The sequence below is a fragment of the Phacochoerus africanus genome, chromosome 1, assembly GCF_016906955.1.
Source record: "Phacochoerus africanus isolate WHEZ1 chromosome 1, ROS_Pafr_v1, whole genome shotgun sequence".
NCBI lineage: Eukaryota > Metazoa > Chordata > Mammalia > Artiodactyla > Suidae > Phacochoerus > Phacochoerus africanus.
The window spans coordinates 190,767,347-190,787,268 of NC_062544.1; the positions used below are offsets into that span (position 1 = coordinate 190,767,347).

General features: G+C 40.4%; 1 protein-coding gene across 1 annotated transcript; it reads left to right on the top strand.

The window, feature by feature from the left end:
• Positions 1-239: 239 nt before the first annotated feature.
• TMEM212 (transmembrane protein 212) lies at positions 240-19,682 on the top strand. The gene is made up of 4 exons (XM_047755262.1): positions 240-419; positions 8,497-8,556; positions 9,538-9,861; positions 19,577-19,682. The coding sequence occupies exons 1-4, from the start codon at positions 261-263 to the stop codon at positions 19,595-19,597; spliced, it is 564 nt and encodes a 187-aa protein (XP_047611218.1). The 5' UTR covers positions 240-260; the 3' UTR covers positions 19,598-19,682.
• Positions 19,683-19,922: the final 240 nt, after the last annotated feature.

The following is a 19,922-nucleotide window of genomic DNA, read 5'->3' on the forward strand; positions in this document are numbered from 1 at the left end:
GGAATGAGTTCTCTCTCTCTCTCTCTGTGAAGTAAATTGGTATAAGAATTTATTGTGTCCAATTTATGTTGAGGATTATTTCACTACATTTTATTATTATTTCACTAAAAACCAGTATAATCTTGTTTCCAAGCAGATCAACAGTCCACGTGTGTCTTGGCTACCGTCTCTAAGAAACTTGTGTTTTATGAAGCCTGACATACTCTCATGTTTTGGTAACAAAACATCTTTGAGACCTAGGGCCCAAGTCACAGAAGAAAATGCAGGGCTTATACCAGGCTGCTGGCCAGATTCTCATCACTCTGGGGGCTCTCAGTGTACTCTCTGGAGTTATTGCTTTCTTCCCAGTCTTTTCCTACAAGCCTTGGTTCACAGGATGGAGTGTCTGGATTGCCTGCCCCATCTGGGATGGAGCCTTGGTAGGAGAAAATCTTTTATTACCTATATTGAAGAAATGAAGGAAAGAAGGGGGAAGAAGGACCATAATAACATGTTCTTTTTAAGTTTTCCAACAACATTGACATCAAAGTTCTGCAGAAAATCAAAAACCTTAGAACATTGTTTTCTATTAATTATCTTTTAAATATAGGGTTTTCTTAATATCATTTAATCATATATACAGTATATCATGTATACTGTAATAAAATGCTGTTCAAGAAATTCTTAAAAAGTTGATCTCACCTTGACATCCTAAGAAACTGGAATCAATCGTCTGTAATTTGAATTTTGAAAAAAACTATAAACCATGAAAATAATTATCAAATGAGAACAAGTGAAAGTGATTTTCGGACTAACGCTTTTACTAGAAACAATGAGGTGTGTTTACATGATTAAGAGGTTGGCAAGCCCAAAATCTTAGTTCTCCCATCTTTTTCTTTGCGCACAACTGTTTGAACTGAACTTAATTTAAAAAGTTCTGGGATGGACTTCACTAACTTCAGACTTCACATGTACCAAATACATGTGGGCACTACCTAAATGTTCAATATCTGCCCGTTGAATGATCACACAGAGGAACGATGACACCAGTTCCCCAGTTCCCTGGGTCAAAGAAACAAACACACCTGGCCTTAGGAGTAGGTGGCTGCCGTGGTGGTACAATTAAAGGGGAGTTATAGAGGCCCGAAGAAGACCCATCAAAACTTCTCCCATTGTTTCCTGGGCTTCCTAACAATCACTACTGGAATGTAAAATAATTTGATTTTGAAGCTTTTTGATCTTAAGGAGTTTTCTATTAAAATGTAGCCGCTCTCAGGAGGGGCAGTGTTTTAAGTCTTTAAAAAAGCAAACTTTGGAGTTCCCGTCATGGTACAGAGGAAACAAATCCAACTGGGAACCATGAGGTTGCAGGTTCGATCCCTGGCCTCACTCAGTGGGTTAAGGATCCGGTGTTGCCGTGAGCTGTAGTATAGGTTGCAGACACAGCTCGGATCTGGCGTTGCTGTGGCTGTGATGTAGGCTGGCAGCTGTAGCTCCAATTCGACCCCTAGCCTGGGAATCTCCATATACTGCAGGTGTGGCCTTAAAAAGCAAAAACAAAAAACAAAAAACAACAAACTTTAACTGGGATATCATCTAAAAGCAAGACCCTAAGAATATAATTGCAATTAATTTATTAAATAAATAGGTATTGATGGCCTACTACCTGCTCAAGTTACCATAGAGAATAAAACAAGGTCTTGATGTAAAATGAACTCGATCTAGTGCAGATGGTGTTATGCAGATGGAGGAAAGCAGGAGGGTAGGAACGTGGAACTGAATGTGGAAAGCTTTTGATGGTATTTTCCTTTTCTTTATTTAATGCAGTCTTTTACAACCACCACCCAAGTCTTGAACTTTTCCTTTTCCCCAACACCTACCTCAAACCCCACAGTCAGTCAAAGAAATGTTTATTAAACATAGCATGAAGAGGTGGCAGTTACATTTATACAAACAGTGTCCAAACTTTTTGTTGGCGACCCCATGTAAGAAAAGTATTTTACATCAGGACCTGGAACATACATAAATACATCTATATATTTCTCTTGAGGTAATAGATATTGATATACACATATAACAAGATCTGTGTAACAGAAGTTTCACAAAACTACACCTCACCTTCCATGTGACATGAATCCTGATTTTTTAAAAATTCTGACTTGACAACTGACCCAACATTTAACAAAACCATGATTATAGCCCAACTCTGTATCCATTTTTCTTTTTTTCTTTTTTTTTTTTTTTTTGTCTTTTTGCTATTTCTTGGGCCGCTCCTGCGGCATGTGGAGGTTCCCAGGCTAGGGGTCGAATCGGAGCTGTAGCCACTGGCCTACGCCAGAGCCACAGCAACGCGGGATCCGAGCCACGTCTGCAACCTACACCACAGCTCACGGCAACGCAGGATCGTTAACCCACTGAGCAAGGGCAGGGACCGAACCCGCAACCTCATGGTTCCTAGTCGGATTTGTTAACCACTGCGCCATGACGGGAACTCCTGTATCCATTTCTTATCATTCTTTGCCTATCCCTGCAGGGTCTATCATAATAGAGTCAACAGATAATGGTGATTTGCTTAGGATCACGAATTATTGAATATATGCTTGTTCTTTACCACACGTCTGTTTGACTCATTAGGCCTAGAGCAATGATACAACATGTCTCCAGCACAGAGTGCATTGGTGGCTTTTTAATTCTGAGAGTGACAGCCTGGGGAGGTAAAGTCAGAGAGTTAGGATGTGAAAGGTAGGCCTGTGTTCAAGTCTCATCTTTGACATTCTTCATATGTGGTCAAGAGTAGGGCCCTCATTCTACCAGTGCCTCATTGCCTTTACCTATAGAATGGGGAAATTCACAGGTAAAGAGAACCCATGTGAAACGGTCTCCCTGAAGATGCTCCGAGAGATCATTCTGTACAATTTGTACACTTTGAACAAAGATTGTATAATAAAGATGTTTGCCAATTTTAAAGCCCCACACAAATGCTAGTTAATACCATTGATTTCATTTATGCCCTACTCTCTGTCCAAACCCTTTGTTCCTAATCCCTTGCCACCTGCCTGTCTCTCCCATTCCATTCCCTGGCTGTCTGCTGGGTGCCCTATCCTGTTACCTCCTGGACCTCATCTCCTACCACTCTTCCATTTGCTCTTTTCTTTCCCATCACACTGGTTCCCTGTTGTTTTCAAACATGGCAAGGTGTGTTTCTGCCTTGGGGCCTTTGCACTGGCAGATCTTTGCCTGAAGCTTCTTCTCATACACCAGTTCCCGAACTTTCTTCAGTTCTTGGACCAAATGTCACTTTCTCGCTGATGCCTTCCCTCATTACCCTATTTAAAATTGCAAACTTCAATCTCAATCTCTCATACCCTGCTCTGTTTTTCCCCCTGAGCCCTTAACACCATCCGATGTAGAATATAATTGACTTATTTATTGTTTTATCCCCTTTCCCCCAAGAGTAGATTATAAAAAGGCAGGACTTTTTTTCTATTTTGTTCACTGCTATATCTCCAGCACTTGAAACTGAGTGAGTAAGTAACATGCTAAGTATTCAATAAATATTGCTTGATAAATATTATTGAATAAGTGGTGAATCCCATTCTGATAGTACGGAATTCCTTATACAGTTGAACTCTGATTGGGTGGCAAAGACTAAAGGTCAAGCTTGTATTTATACTAAGGCAGGAAAAAATCCTCATGAGAAGGAAAGCAATAGGAATGTGTACCCCTTCAATAATGTCTATATTTGGAACAACATGGTTTTTTTTCTGCTAGTTGAGTTTCCTAGTGAACCACAGCTCTGTCTGATCAGAGTCAACTTCAAAAAGTCTCTGACTCATCCCACAACCTTCCCTGACAATCACTTCTCAGCTTGTCTGCAAAGTGTCTTCCTCTGGTGGAAAGATAATTTGTAAGTTTCGATCATATTTTCTTTTGAAAATGACTCCATATCTCTTTTGATATTGGAAGAGATAGAGTTTGAGAGGTGGCACGTGCTTTGTATTTGTTTGGTGCCTTTCATTCAAGGCTTTCTAAATTCTTCACAAATATTCGTCCTCGCACTCTCCTAGCTCAATTCTGACAGCCACATGATGAGCAGTTTTCCTAGGATTTCTGAACTAGGTTATTTAAAGGCATCAGCTGCTAGAAAGTATGCGGCAAGGAGATCATAGTGCCTTAAGAACTGAGCTCTGACTTAATCCTGGAAAACCTGACCTGTATATCAAGCTCTGAAGAAGAGACTGAAGTATAGTGAGTTTCAATACAGGAGCTAAAGCCTAGAGAGTCCAGTGACTCGGTGCTCAGCAGCAGTGCTGCTCTCAGAACCCCACTGGGAGACGGGAACCTTCAAGATAGGTAGGGCTAGACTCACCCATGCAAATCCCAGTTTCCTCATCCATTAGAGAAGGGACTTGACTGCACCATTGCTCAAGTCTCTTATGGCTTCAACAAGTCCTGTGATTTCCAACCAGCTGATGGTCAATTTTCCACTTAGATATCCTAAGCTCCTTGAAGCTGAACTTGTCCAAAAATGCAATCCTCTTACCACTAAAAACAATTATTTTTTGCTCCTGACTTCCCAGTCTTCGAACCCAATTTCAAACCCTGGAGTGAATTTTGACTCTGTCTTTTCCTCTAGTGTTTCTCAAACTGAAATGTGCATATAAATCACCCAGGAATCTTATTAAAATGCAGGCTCTGATTCAATCAGTCTAGGGTGAGGCTGAGATTCTGCATGTCTGACAAGTTCTCAAAGGATGAGATGCTACTCGTCCTTAGGGCCATGCTTATGTCAGCAATGCCCTAAACCAGCCCATCTCAGCCCCACTCCCACCTCATCCTGTCCAGTGAGTTGCTTTTATTTTTCTTACCAGGAGTGCCCCTATGCATTTCTTCTTCTTCCTACCCATCCTGCACCCCATCCCTTACCACTTCCCACCCCACCTCCACCCAGGTTTTACGCCTTGATAACTTTGATAACCAGACTGTGGGAATCTATGCATTAGTTTGTTATAAAATCAGCCTATAGGGTAACTAGCAGCATGTAAAGCATGAATGAGTGGAATAGAATAGAACAGAAAAGAGAATATTAGAGTGTATCACAAATAATAAAGTTATTATTTTGGTTAGACATAAAATATTTATAACAGTCATTATGCAAATATATTTCTTACTGTGGGTATAGGTTTTGTAAAAATAAAAATAAAAAAGCTTTAAGACCAAGGTCCCACAGAGCCCTTCGGCCTCATTCCATTCCAACCCAACATGCATGCAACAGCAAATCCATCTTTCTAAACTTCTGCTGTGTCAATCTAGCCCCCTCCTCAAAACCTTTTCATGTTGCTCTATTGTCCAAAGTTCAGATATGTTAGCCTGGATTTTTGAGGTCCTCCTCAGCCTGGCCTCACGTGGCTTTCAAGACCTATTTCCTTCTCCTCACAGCCAGGCTCCTCTCTCATTGGTCCCCAAGCTTGACTGCCCTGTTGTTCTAGCTGCTTCAACTGCCCTTCCCTCCACTACCTCCCACTGAAATCACATCCACCCTTCAAATCTGTCCTGTTTCCCCAATGGTGTCTTCATCAGTAACTATCCCCACCCCCCACCCAATAGTGGTATCTTGTCACTGAGCTCTTCTCACACAGAAAGCACTCACTCTTGCCTAATTTTGTGGACATTCTTATATGGCATTCATTTCACATCTGGACCATACATTCCATTGAGAGTTGGAGCCATTATTTGTATAATTATTGCTTGGTGAGCTTGTTTATCTTATTTAGCTTCTCTGTGCCTCATTTAAGAAATAGGGGAAGACTTACATCCTCAGGTCATTCATTATAAGAATGAAATGAGTTAACACATGTACAGTGTTTGGTTTAATGCCTGGCATAGAGTAAGTGCTCAATAAATGTTAAACATTATTATCATTATTCCAGTGGAACAGTGCCTGTCACATCCCATGTTCGAAATAGACCCAAAATAGATGTCTGTAAGTGAATAAATTAGCCCATATTATAATGATTACTCCAAAAGTTTCTATTTCTATTGTGACTGCTCTCTGCTTCTTTCAATTAATCTGCTTCTGGGAACGGAATCCTTAGCAGGGCAATTTAAAGATTTAGTGGGAAGGTTCACAATTAGCATGCAGACTATTAGCAACAATTTTGCAAAACCCAAGTGATGTCCCTGGAATGAGCAAGCCAATAGCCTGTCAAGAGAAGCTGAAGGAGGACTGGGCAGGGCTGAGCCTCCCCTCTGCTATCACCCTCCCCAAGCACAGCCTCCTCTCTGTTTCTCCTCACAACCAGACTGTCCTGCTCTGCCCAACGCTTCACCTCTCAGACCATCCCACATTTCCTTTTCCCACTTGACTTCTCTTCTCTACCCTCCAAACTCTTTCATTTTTATTCTTTCCCCCTTCCTTATCTAAAAATAAAATGAGAAGTTCCCGTCATGACTCAGTGGTTAACAAACCCGACTAGTATCCATGAGGATGCAGGTTCGATCCCTGGCCTCACTCAGTGGGTTATGGATCTGTGTTGCTGTGAGCTATGGTGTAGGTCGAAGACATGGCTCAGATCTACATTGCTGTGGCTGTGGCATAGGCTAGTGGCTATGGCTCCAATTGGACCCCTAGCCTGGGATCCTCCATATGTCGTGGACACTGCCCTTAAAAGACAAAATAAAATAAAATAAAAGTAAAATGAAAGAAAGAAAAGGAAAAGCCTGTGACTCCTGGGGAAACACCCCCACTCTGTCTCCCACATATGGCAGTGCACCCTAAAAAGGGGTGCGCTTGGCCCCTGAGCCACCATCTTCAGGGTGAATTTAACAAGTTACTGAGCTGCATTTATAGGCTAGCCTACCTTATGAAAGATCTTTTTCAAAGTTTTGTGTAAACAAAGCAAAATTCAAGCTGGCAGCTACAACAGAAATACCAGGCAACTGCAATTCTGCAGGATTTTTCAACTTTTGAAAGGAAAGAAACAGTTTGTGCCAAAGTAGTTAAGGCAACCTAGAATCTCAGTGTCTGATAACGTCAGCTATCTACTTGGACTTAAACTCCTTTGCTTTTTATCTCAGTTGCTTTAGTGTTTCTCTCTCACAGAGCAGTGACGTGTCAGTTGAGCACTTTGCCTCTGAAAGCAGACTGGCCCCAGGCTCAGCATCACTGCTACAGTTTCTCTTAACAATTTTCCTGTTTTGTTGTACTATTTATGCTGGCTCAACCTCCATAGGGTCCCTTGGAAACTTTCCTCTTGCAGAATCAAGCCAACCTCTTTTGACTACAGATGGTTCTGTTTTTATCCATGGGAGTATTATGGTATGGTGATGCCAAGCCTGAAATTTCAGGCTTAACTACATGAGAAGTTTTGTGTGAGTGTACATGTGTGTGCTTTTTCCCCTTGCTCTCAAATTCTCTAAATCCAATATTGAAAATAGAATATGCCAGGAAAATGAAAAGCTAGGTCTCAAAACAATAACTATGCCAGACCCAGAGCTACAAAAACCAGTATCCCGCAAAACTATATTGGTAAAATCTCTGATTTTTTTTCTTCTTAAATTTGTTGATATTATACATCCAGTCATGTTTATTTCTCTGTCAAAAATTTAAATCGTGACTATTTTTAGCCCTGTTCTCATTCTATATCTAATTTCAGGCACATCTCTTCCTGGTTTTCTCTCTCAACCTCAAAACATTCCTTGACCGGGAACAAATGATTTATGGGTTGGGAATAAGCAATTTCCAGACTCAGTGACCACAAAGGTCTCCATCAGATCCAGTGCCAAATCAAAGATGAGCCCAGGGTTTTTGTTTTTGTTTTTTTTTCATTATCTGTTTTTCAATTCCAGTGACACCATTCCCTCCTTTGTTGAACTATTTTCATTCTGCATTTGGAGTCTTTTTCTGCACCAGAGACTATAAAGAAATCTCTTTTGAAAAACTATACACCACTGCCTCCAGAACAAAAAATGCCCATCATGCATTCGTTCTAATGATTATCGTTGTCACTTAAGAAACAGGGACCATGAATTTGTATTCCACCAAGAGGCTGAGACTGCAGAATCTCAAAAGAAAGCAAATAATAAAAGACATACTGCTGCCTGGAGGGTTTTGGGGTTCTGTGTCATGTTTCCATTCTGATTCCTCCCATTTGTAAATTTTGTAACGTGTGAGAAAGATGAACAATAGACAGTTAATCAAAATAAACCATATGGCAAGGGTTATAAAGCCAAGCTGTTATTGCAGTGATATCTTACAGTAGTAAAGGTTATGATCGTGATGGCAAAGGCAACATAGAAAATCAAAAAATGAGCTTGAATGAATCATGTCTGTGTGACACTGATGGCTTCTTTTCCTAATTGTCATCATGGATGAAGAGGCAATCAGAGCCATAAATCCATTTAGCCATTTACTATTTCTTCTAGTTCATGATAAAGTTGTCAAACTATGAAACAGATTGAAGACTTTCCAGAGGTACTTTCTCTCATGGATGTTGTTTTTCCACTTTCCTTTCACAGGCTATCACAACTGGTGTACTACTGCTGTTGGCTCACAAAGAGTGGACCCAGAGATATCTGGTAAATATAAAGACATTGAGTAGAGCAGTAGAATACATTTGAAGGTCAAATCTCTACTAGTTCAGGATGGAACACAGAGACTGTGATTTCCAACTATAATTGAATTCTGTCTAATAGATGCCTTACTATGACGGATTTCAGTAACAAACCATGTCTTAAAGGAGTAATTTTTTTTTTCTTTTTCAGCTGCACCCACAGCACATGGGAGTTCTGAAGCCAGGGATCAAATAAGGGCTGCAGCTGCGACCTACACCACAGCTGCTGCAATGCCAAATCCTTAACCCTCTGCACCACAGTGGGAACTCTCTTTAATGAATATTTTTTATCTGATACTTCCTCCAAACGTTTTCTACAAGTTCCTGTGATTATTGCAATCAATTATTGTAGTTGGGAGAGGACAGAACCAGTGTTAGTGTTCCTGAATTTCAACAGGAAAGAGCCAAGTAAATCCCATGGTACAGAAAGACTACCTTGATCTGATTATGGCTCCTCTTCTCATGGCCACAGCAGTGCTTCTCTAACGTTAATGTGTATGTGAATCATCTGGTAGATTTTGATTCAGTGGATCTAAGGGAGGCCTGAGAGTCTATATTTTGAATAAGCTCCTATGGGAAGTCAGTGCTCCTGGACCATAGACCACACTCTGAACAACAAGGTCCAGGGTAAGGCAGGGATTCTGTCTACTCCTCTTTGCTTTTCCCACTCTAGACTGGTTCTCAACACATACATGATAGAAGATAAGTAAATAGATGTTTGTTGACTGGAGTTGATTTTATTTTTGTCCCAGTTTGTTGACATATCATTCTCCCATAGTGAAGGTTCAAGAGGAGAATAAGAGGCCTAAGGAGAAGACTGTAACCTATTTCTTCTTCATTTCCCAGTAGGAAAGATTAATACTCAGCATCTTTTTCTTTCCTCATTTTGCTTCTGAAAGAGCTAGTTCCCAAAGTAACAGTTTGTTTGTTTCTGCTTTATTTTCAGTGGAAAGCTGGTTTCACCTTTGTGATTCTGAGCATTATGGGATGTGCCCTTCATTTTGCAGTGGCCTTGGAATCTGCTCTCCTTGGCCCATATTGCTTCTACTCATTTTTGGGGATTGCAAGGACCAATTACCTTGGTTATGCAGTTGCCTTTCCTTTTCCGTATGCAAAATTCCCATCAGTTTGTGTAGACCCACCACACTATGAAGAGTACCATCTGACACTTCAAGCCTTCGATTTGTGCCTGAGCTCTGCCATGCTCTGTGTGTCCCTGACTGTGTTCTTCACGCTTTCTGCAAGACTTCTCTGGAATGGACACATAAATGTAAGTTTCCAGAAAGGGGGAGCCAGTTCTTGTTACATCCTAAATGCTAAAATGGAAAGTCTGGCATATTAATGCCTTATCTCTTTCTTGTTTACTCTTGTATCTTTTATAACCAAAATTCTCCCACTCTTTCTACTTCTATCCCAGCCAACAGGCTGATACACATCAACATGAGTTTAGCTTCTAACTTTTTCCAAAAGGGCTGATAATAATATTAATGAAGGAGTTCCTGTTATGGCTCAGTGTTAACAAACCCAACTAGTATCCATGAGGTTGCAGGTTCGATCCCTGGCCCCACTCAGTGGGTTAAGGATTTGGTGTTGCCATGAACTGCAGTGTAGTTTGCAGATGCAACTCAGATCTGGCATTGCTGTGGCTGTGGCATAGGCTGGCAGCTGCAGCTCTGATTCAGCCTCTAGCCTGGGAACTTCTAGATGCCACAGGTCCTTAAAATTAAGAAAAAAAATTTAAAAGATTAAAAAATAAAAAAATAATATTAATGACATGACAGCAATAGAAATATGAGCTGAATATTTACCATGTGTCAGTGAACTTCCCACTTTACAGATAGTAAACAGAGGCTACAGACTTTATATAACTTGCCCAAGATCACACAGCTAATGAGTTGTAAGGCCAGATTCAGAACCCAGATCTGTTTCTCTTAATCAGGCCAGATTTATCCTGGGCCATCTGGTAACCCACCTTGCATCCACTCCTCCCCTGCCAGACCATTAAGATACAAGGTTCTGGCCTCCAGGGGGATTAGAGCAGAGTCACTGGGAGAATAGCACAAGTGATTTCTGATTCCAAGTTCCTAGGGTTGACACTGGGTGCCTCCTTTGTGGGTTGAACAGCCTCCCTCTGAAAAGAGATCTTTCCCAGTGCAAATTCATACTGCCTTTATAATACAAGTTAGGGTCAAGTGAATTTGGGTTATGTTAGCCAAATGTTTTTCCAGTTTCATCCTATCAACACCAACCAGTAAAGCTGGAAGACAAGAATTTGGCATTCTCAATGCCTTTTGTGGTCAGTCTGTCCTCTTCAACTTCTACATAAATCTGCAAAGGAAATCCGGTACAATCTTAGGAACAGAGTTGATTTTACAAGAAGCCCGCCAAGAGATGAGGCAAGCAAGCCAAAATCACCTCCCCCACTCTACTGCCAGGGTCTGTAGGAGTTTAGTATTTGGGATTTCTCCCCTGTGGTGAATGTCCTAACTTTCTAGAGCCATTTGTTAAAAGGAACGTATGCTTAGGAGAACCACATATTAAAGAGTTAGTTGACAGCTGTAACACCTCAGCATGGTTAACTAATCAGACATCTAGCTGTCATCTCGGACACCACCCCTATGACATTGAGATTTAACATAAGGTGGAGGAAAGGGAGAAAAGAATGAAAAAATATATATGCTGAGCTTGGTAAGCCAGCCCCATGGAAACCCAACAGTGAAGCAACCTAAAGTGCCTGAAGAGAGAGAAACTAAGCTCAGGGTTTTGTCTTGGCCAATCTTGCTGAAAACAGTTTCTTAGTGCATGGTTTCTAGCTAGGTATGAGACCCAGCACAACTAAACATGTTCCTCAAAGGGAATCGGTGACATCAGAAAAATCCCTCAGGGTTCTTGCGAAATGAGATTTCTGGATCCCTTCCAGAAGCTCCTGGGTTGGAGGCAGGGAATGTGCATTTTTAACCCATGCCCCCAGGAGATTCTGATGAAATTTTTCTTACTAGCATCAGATTCACTTGGTGTAACTTCTGGACAGAATCTGTTTTCCCATCTGCATAAAATGTAGCACTAGTTTTGGTGAGAGTTCTAGATAAATTTAATAAGCATGTCTTTGGTGAACATTCTGGGTGCCCTGACACCACTTCATCTACAGAGGTGGGAGATATTGTTTCATGAGTGAGGATGAGCGGCTGACATAATGGGGTATGATGTTCTGTATGAATAAATACACCACTGTTGACCTGAGCCCAAAAGGAGCATGTGCAGCCTGAACAAACCTTGGATACCAGGAAGAATCTCAGTTTTATCAGGCACAATTGCAGCTATGAAATAAATGGATTATTTATCAAAATTCTAGAAAACACACAACTTTCTTGGAAGGAAAGGTGGATCATTTATGGGGATACAGAATTCTACAAAATGATTCTATATTTAATGAACCTCTGTGTAGTTATGTCATTAGATTCCCTACATGATTAAAGGGGTAAGTAATATTTTTAAATTTTCTTTAAAACTATAACAATATTGTGAAATATGCTGTTGATTCACACTTTTTCCATATAAACAAGACACTGAAAATGCTTTTAAAAGCTACACTTTTAAGCATCTGCTTGAAAATTAAACTTCTCTTATGTTAAATATAGCACATAGAAGGAAACTCAAGAGCAGCAAAAATGTGTTTAAAAGGAAAAAAATGATGGTTTGAAAGAAGATTTGGGGTAAATTGTAGTTGTATTGCTTTGCAGAACAAAATCAATTTTTTTCAGAACCCTATGTAATAGTTAATATTATGATGGAAAATATTCACTTCTAAAGGTTTCTTCCTCTAAGTTCAAAAACACGTTTTAATAAATGAATCAAACACCCCCTTAGGAATCACCACATTTGTTATTTCTTCCTCCCTGCACCTGCTCAGTTTAGTAGAATTGAAGTCATCTTGTGTCCCAGTCAGCTCAAGAGCTGCTATAACAAAATGCCACAGACTGAGTGGCTTAACACACACATTTAGTTCTCACAGTCCCAGAGACTGGAAGGTCAAGATCAAGGTCAAACTGGTTGGTTTTTGATGAGGTCTTTCTTCCTGACTTGTGGATGGCTGCCTTCTCACTGTGTGCTCACATGACCTTTCCTGGGCTTGCTCCTAGAGAGCAGAGCAATCTCTCTGTCTCCTATTCTTCCTGGCCAGGGACAGAACCCTCACCACAGCAGTGACCTGAGCCACAGCAGTGACAACACCACATCCTTAACCACTAAGTCACCAGGAAACTCCATGTCTCCTGTTCTTTTAAGGACACTAATCCCATGATGCAGGCCTGCCCTCACAACCTCATCTAAAGTTTATCACCTCTCAGATGACCTACTTCCAAATATCATCACAGTGGGGATTAGGGGTTCAACTCTGGATTTGAGAGAGGGGACACAAACGTTAATAGCATCACACAGTGATGGTGTATGAGCATGCAGTCGTAGCCAACTAAAATCAGAGTAAGAAATGCTTGAAAGAGGCATGAAAGATTTAATGATTTTTGACAATCACAAGAGCATAGAGTCAGTGCTATGGGCTGAATGTTTGTATCGCCTCCAGGTCCTACGTAGAAGTCCTAACCCCCACCGTGATGGTATTAAGAGGTGGAGCCTTTGGGAGGTAATTAGATTTAGTTAAATGGGGTCTTGATGGCAGAACCCCTGTGATGGGGTTAGTGCCCTGATGAGAAGATGAAGAGACCAGAACTTTCTCTCTCTCTCCTCCACGATAGTAGACAGCAAGAAGGTGGCTGTCCACAAACTAGAAAGTGTGCTCCCTCCAGACCCTGAATTTCCTGGCACCTTGATCTTGGACTTCCAGCCTCCAACAAAAATATCTGTTGTTTAAGCCATGTGGTCTATTTAGTGTGATAGCAGCCTGGGCTGAATGAGACAGTGAGCCCTTCCCAATTTTAAGGGCTTCGTGGGAAGGCATGGAGCTGGGAAAGGAGTAAGAGCCCCCTGCTTTTGTGATTCCTTATAACACGCTGAAGTGACCCTTATTGTCTTAGGACTCAGTGCAGGAGGCAAATGAGCCCAACACGGAATTAAGTTGAGAAACTAAAATGCAAAACAACCATAGCTGAAATTGTCTACATTCTTGGTCCAGTAAGTAATAAAGTGATGAGAAAGGAAAGAATTGGGACACCAGACGCACTGCAGCTGTCCCCTGCAGCTACTCTGCCCCTCCTCCATGGAATGGAATGGCTTGGTTTGTTTTCCTTTCATTATTCATTGTTATGTTTGGGGTTTTTTTTTGTTTGTTTGTTTTGTTTTGTTTTGTTTTAATGAAAGGGGGAAAGAAAATATTTTGCCCTTATCATGTGATACAATGGGTTTTTTTTTTTTCAATGAATTGAGAAATATTTGCCATAAAAGATGTAGGTAAACCCTTTAAATACAGCTCAAAAGATGGGAACATATTATTTATCAGTAGAGGATCCTTTTCTCCAAACAAGAGACCAACTAACAGCATTATACTGGTTCCAAATCTTCCAACAGATGTACTCGGCATCATTAGCAATAGAAATGTGTTTTGAAACAATTTCATCCATGACTCTTATCCTAAATGTCTGAGGTCCCATGTTGGGCTACAGCAAGGTCTTTCTGGTGCTGCTGGGAACTAATCCCCTTGGGTAGATCCAAGCAAAACTCAAGCAGAATCATGCAACAGTAAGAATCTCCCGTATTTCTTCCCCACAGACACTACTATGTAGTTTCCTCAAATTAATCCACAGGAAAATCAGAATCTAGAAAAAGGGCATTACTATTCCTTTTATCTCATCATTTTCTCTAATAATAGTGGTGACATAAAACCGGGTAATTAAAGAGTAATTGTAGGTGCTATTTATTGGGTAGTTACTATTTGTCCGGTGCTTTGCCTACTTTATTCCTCATGAAGCTCCAAATCTCACTCACAGTCCCCATTTCACAGATGAGGACGTTGAGGCAGCCACGTGGGGTCAGGATTCTCTCCAGGTCTCCCAGGGCCTGGAGGTCAGGCTCCTCACTCCTGGACCACACCTCTTAGGTGGTGTAGCTCCAGTTTTACATACTCCAAGTGATTCTGCATAGTCATTCTTTTCCTGGACAATTCTTCTTAGGTTTCTCACAGACAAAATATTAACTCATATTTTAGAAATAGAAGCTATTTTTTCCAGGATATTTTCCTTCTATTTAATCAGTGAGACCATGCCTGGAGTGATAGCAACTTACTAAGAGAGGAAATGATACCAAAGTATCCATTGTAATGTATTAAAATAAACTTGATACTTTGTCAAAAAGGAGCAATAGATGGGAAGGGGCTAGTAACCTGAGAACTACTTTTTGCCAATTTTCACTTTATAAATTATTGAGAGTCAACTTAATCTTTTATTTTTTTAATTAAAAAATTTTTTTTTAATTTTTTGCTTTTTAGAGCCTTACCCACAGCAAAAGGAAGTTCCTAGGCTAGGGGTCAAATCAGAGCTACAGCTGCTGGCCTACACCACAACCACAGCAACGCAGGATCCAAGCCACGTCTGCAACCTGCACCACAGCTCATGGCAATGCCAGATTGTCGACCCACTGAGTGAAGCCAGGGATCAAACCTGTATCCTCATGGATTTATTTCTGTTGCACCACAACGGGAACTCCCATTTAAATCTTTTAATATAAAATATCCTAGAGGGTTTTTTCCCCCTTAATCTTTACTCTTAATCTAAAATGTTATTACTATGAAGATATTTTTAAACAAATTTTAAATGTTATATTTTAAAAAATTAGAAATAGATTTAAAACAAAGAAGAAATTTTTGTTTCATAAAAGGGCAGAAACTTGTGTAGAAATCAGAAGCCTCCATTCTCTATAGTCACATAAATTCAGTTTTCAACAAAGAAAACTGAATTTATACCAGTGAATATTTCAGAATGACTGAGTGGCGCTAATCTGTGAGTACAAAACCATTTAGAAATGTAACATGTTGGTGGGATACTTTAAATTGTATTAATTCAAGAGAAGAATACTTGACAGCTATTATTGATTGCCTGAATTCATTCCCTCTGTGAAAGAAGGGAGAGAAACAGAGGAAGTGATGTAGGTGAAACACAAGGGGGCTGTGCAGGGTGAAAAGTGATACCATGACACGTCCCCTCTCAGACAGATCCAGAGGGGACTATGGAGAAGGCAGCGGTTCACCTCGCACACATCAGTCACCATGGACACACATCAGTCACCATGGGCTTAAGTTTCCACATCTCTGAGACCACAGGTCTTAGGTGCCAGCCTCCAAACACCTTTCCCACATCTGCCTCAGTCTATGATTTTGAAATAAACCTTTATTCCCCTTGAGAAGATTAACATTCAGAACCGAAGACTGTCAGCAGCAATAGGTGGTTCTCAACCTGCCCTAAGCTACACTAATGTGTAGCTGGGGTGCACCACACGGCCTCACTATTTGAGTTCAAGAAGCGATACACGCAAGCAACATTACTCAAGCGAGGTACAATGAGAGCTGTCACAGATACACAGATTACTTTAACTGCTTTAGGAAAAGCACCTTTATTTGCTCCATGTTCAACTTGTTGTGTAAGACCGACCAGAATTATACTGATGGTTGTCTTTTTAAAAACTTAGTGTTATATATTACTCAGCCATAAAAAAACAATGAAATGTCGTGTGCTGCGACATGGATGGACCTAGAGCTTATCACACTAAGTGAAGTAATACAAAGACAAATATGATATCACTTATATGTGGGATCTAAAAAGTAATACAAATGAATCTATAAACAAAACAGAAGCAGACTCACAGGCATAGAAAACAAATGTATGGTTACTAAAGGGGAACGAGGGGAAGGGAAAATTGAGGATATGTGATTAACATATACAAACTACTACACATAAAATAGATAAGCAACAAGGATGTATTGTATAGCACATGGAGCAATATTCTTTTTTTTTTTTTTGTCTTTTTGCTATTTCTTTGGGCCGCTCCCATGGCATATGGAGGTTCCCAGGCTAGGGGTCGAATCAGAGCTGTAGCCGCCGGCCTACACCAGAGCCACAGCAACACGGGATCCGAGCCGCGTCTGCAACCTACACCACAGTTCATGGCAATGCTGAATCCTTAACCCACTGAGCAAGGGCAGGGACCAAACCCGCAACCTCATGGTTCCTAGTCAGATTCGTTAACCACTGCACCACTACGGGAACTCCGGAACAATATTCTATATCTTATAGTAACCTATAATGGAAAGTAATCTGAAAAAATATACATGTATATATAATGGAATCACTTGCCTGTATACCTAAAACTAACACAATATTATAAATCAACTCTACTTCGATTTAAAACAATTTTTTAAAAACAAAAACTTAGCATTATATAATTGAGACCTATGATTCCACTTAATTTTATTTGCAAAAAAGATCATTCTTAAGTGTATTTATTCTCTTATACCATATAATTAACCTAGTGTCCTGGATGTAAAAGAAAGCTGCTAGCTAAATCAATAGTATTCCTAGGTGCTGGACAGTAATTAGTACCTATCTGACAAGAGGAGTATTTTCTGTTCACTGGAAATGACTTTTCCTTGTCCCATATCAAAAATTATGAACTCATGGAGTTCCTGTTGTGGCTTAGCAGGTTAAGAACCCAACAGAGTGTCCATGAGGATGGAGGTTTGATCCCTGGCCTTGCTCAAGGGGCTAAAGATCCAGCTTTGCCGCAAGCTGCAACATGGGTCAGAGATAGAGCTTGGATCCTGTGTTCCAGTGTTCCAGTGTGTTGCTGTGGCTATGGTGTAGGCTGACAGCTGTACCTCCAATGAGGTACCAAAGTTTGCCACTGGACACTCCACGGCTCAAGTTGTTCACATATCAAATATAAATGATGCCTTGCTTTGAGTTTATAATAAATCTAATGCAGAAGAACATGGGCTATAAAGCAGCTTCAGTATAGGCCATTTACTTAGCAAAGTGTCTCTTCTTTTCTTCTACTGAATCTCTATGGAAAAGATTAGCCACAAATGACCTGTAGATAGCCAAGCCCAATGGACTCTTTTCAATCCACATCTTCACCTCTCTACAGCCTTTAAAACTGTTGAACACTTTCACCACAAAACTCTCTCTCTTGATGTCCATGCAGCATTCTCTTTGGTTCTCTTCCTTCTCCATGGCTTTTCCTCCTCAGTCTCCTCTGAAGGCTCCTTTGTTTTGCTCACCACTTCAAGACCTGTGACACTCACTTACCGCTCTGGGGCTGATGCCTCACATATCCACATCTATAGCCCAGTCCCCTCTCTTGCTCTAATGAGCTCTACATCTCACATTTTCTCCTAAATGTCTCTCAGATACATCTAACTCAGGATATTTGAATGTAGTTCATCATCTCCTTGTCCTCAACACCTGCTCTTCTTCCTGTATCTCCAACTTCGTGGCCAATACTCATGACACTCAGGACAAGCCTGAGACCTAAAGTCATCTTTGACTCTTTACACTTGAATCCATCACCATATCCTGACAACTGTACTTCTTAAGTCTTCCTCTATTATGTCCTCCTTTTTCTCTGTACCAACTGTGACAACACCGATTTGGCCCCCATCTTCTCTCACTCAGTCTTTGCTTCCAGCTGTCTTTATGAAGAAGTGTCCGCCATGTGGGCTCTCAAATGAGCTCTCTAAAGTTCAGATCTGCACTCATCATTCCCCTGCTTTAAATTATTCTGCAATTCCCTTCACACCCAGGATACAGCCAAGCTCCTTTGCAATAACATCCACATGTACTCAGTTCCTCTCTGAGCATGTGAGTTCCTTGAAGACGAGGACTGTTCAAGGTGAGCAGGAAAGGTGGGACTGAGAGTGTGAGAGTCACTAGAAGAGCAGAGGAGCAGGTTGCAACACAAGAGGTCATTTTTTCTGTCTTCCTAGCCATAGTTAAATCTTCCCTAAACCAACGGAGGTATTTCAAATTTAAAAACAATTCACATGTTACGGGGAAATTTACTATGGTTATGGAATCCAAAAAGAATCCCTGGAATGGAATACATAGAAAAAGTGATTTGAATTTCCATACCAAGGCGCAGTGGTTTACTGAAGTGGTTTATTGCGTGTCACATTATTTATGAGACATTTAGAACCTGATATGGTACTTTTGAAGTCAGACTGTTTGAGGGTAATTAACTTCCTCTATCACCTATTACCTAAGTAGCTTTGAGCAAACCAGTACTAAACCTCCCTGAGCCTGAGGGTCCTCCTTGGTAAAATGGAGATAACACCTACCTCACATAGTGCAACATGAAATGACATTATTACTATTAAGAGCATGGTACCTGATAAGTCCTTAAGAAATGTCTACTATCTTCCCCTCACTTATAACCAAATTTAAACTCTTGACTCTTAGTCAAAGATTTTAGAAAGTGCCCTTTTGGAGTCCTCTTGTGGAGCATCGGGTTAAGGATCCAGCATTAACACTGCAGTGGCTTGGGTGTCTGCTGTGGCGTGGGTTTGATCCTTGGCCCAGGAACTTCCACGTGCTGCATGTGCAGCCAAAAAAAAAAATAATAAGAAAGAAAGAAAGTTATCTTTAGCCTTTTGTAATTTTTGAAAAAACCCAAACAAATCCAAACCAGACAAAGCAAACTGCAAATGACCAAAAGACACAGTCAACAGAGAGCATCCCCATTCCTTAGACAGCCTTTGCCCACAAAAGTGATAGTTTCTCTAGACTCTTTCATGCTTATGCCAGGTATTTTATTACACATATATGTCTTTTTTTAATCTCTCTCTGCCATTCCCCCAGTACCACCAATTTTGTTCTTTCTGGTGATTCCTCTTAAATCCTTAAGTGGTACCATCATGCTGTTACTTGAGTCATTCTTCAATGGGTTCCTGTGACATAAAAAAGGCTAAATTAAATGTCAGAAATGACACTCTATTTCCCTTGATAACTTGTAGAAATAAACACTATTGTGTTTCTTTTTCTTCCTAGGGTCAAAAGAATGGACAATAAATTTGAAGCAATGTTTCCTCTTAAAGTTGTCATATTTGTGACCATTATTTTGAAACATTTATAAAATAATTGTGATCTTTAAAATTTTTCCCTCTATGTTCTTATAAAATAAAAATTAAATTGTACATGTTAGCTCTTTTTTGATTAACATTGTTTTTTCTGATTTATATGCTATGACATAAAAATTGAAATTATGTCTGAAATATAATTGGCAGTGAATGAATGTTTTCTTTAAATTTCTCTTGTTCCCTGTGTGATGTTTCATTAAACTGTAATTTCATATTACACAAATTAAGGAAACATTTCCTCAGCCTTTTTTCATTGC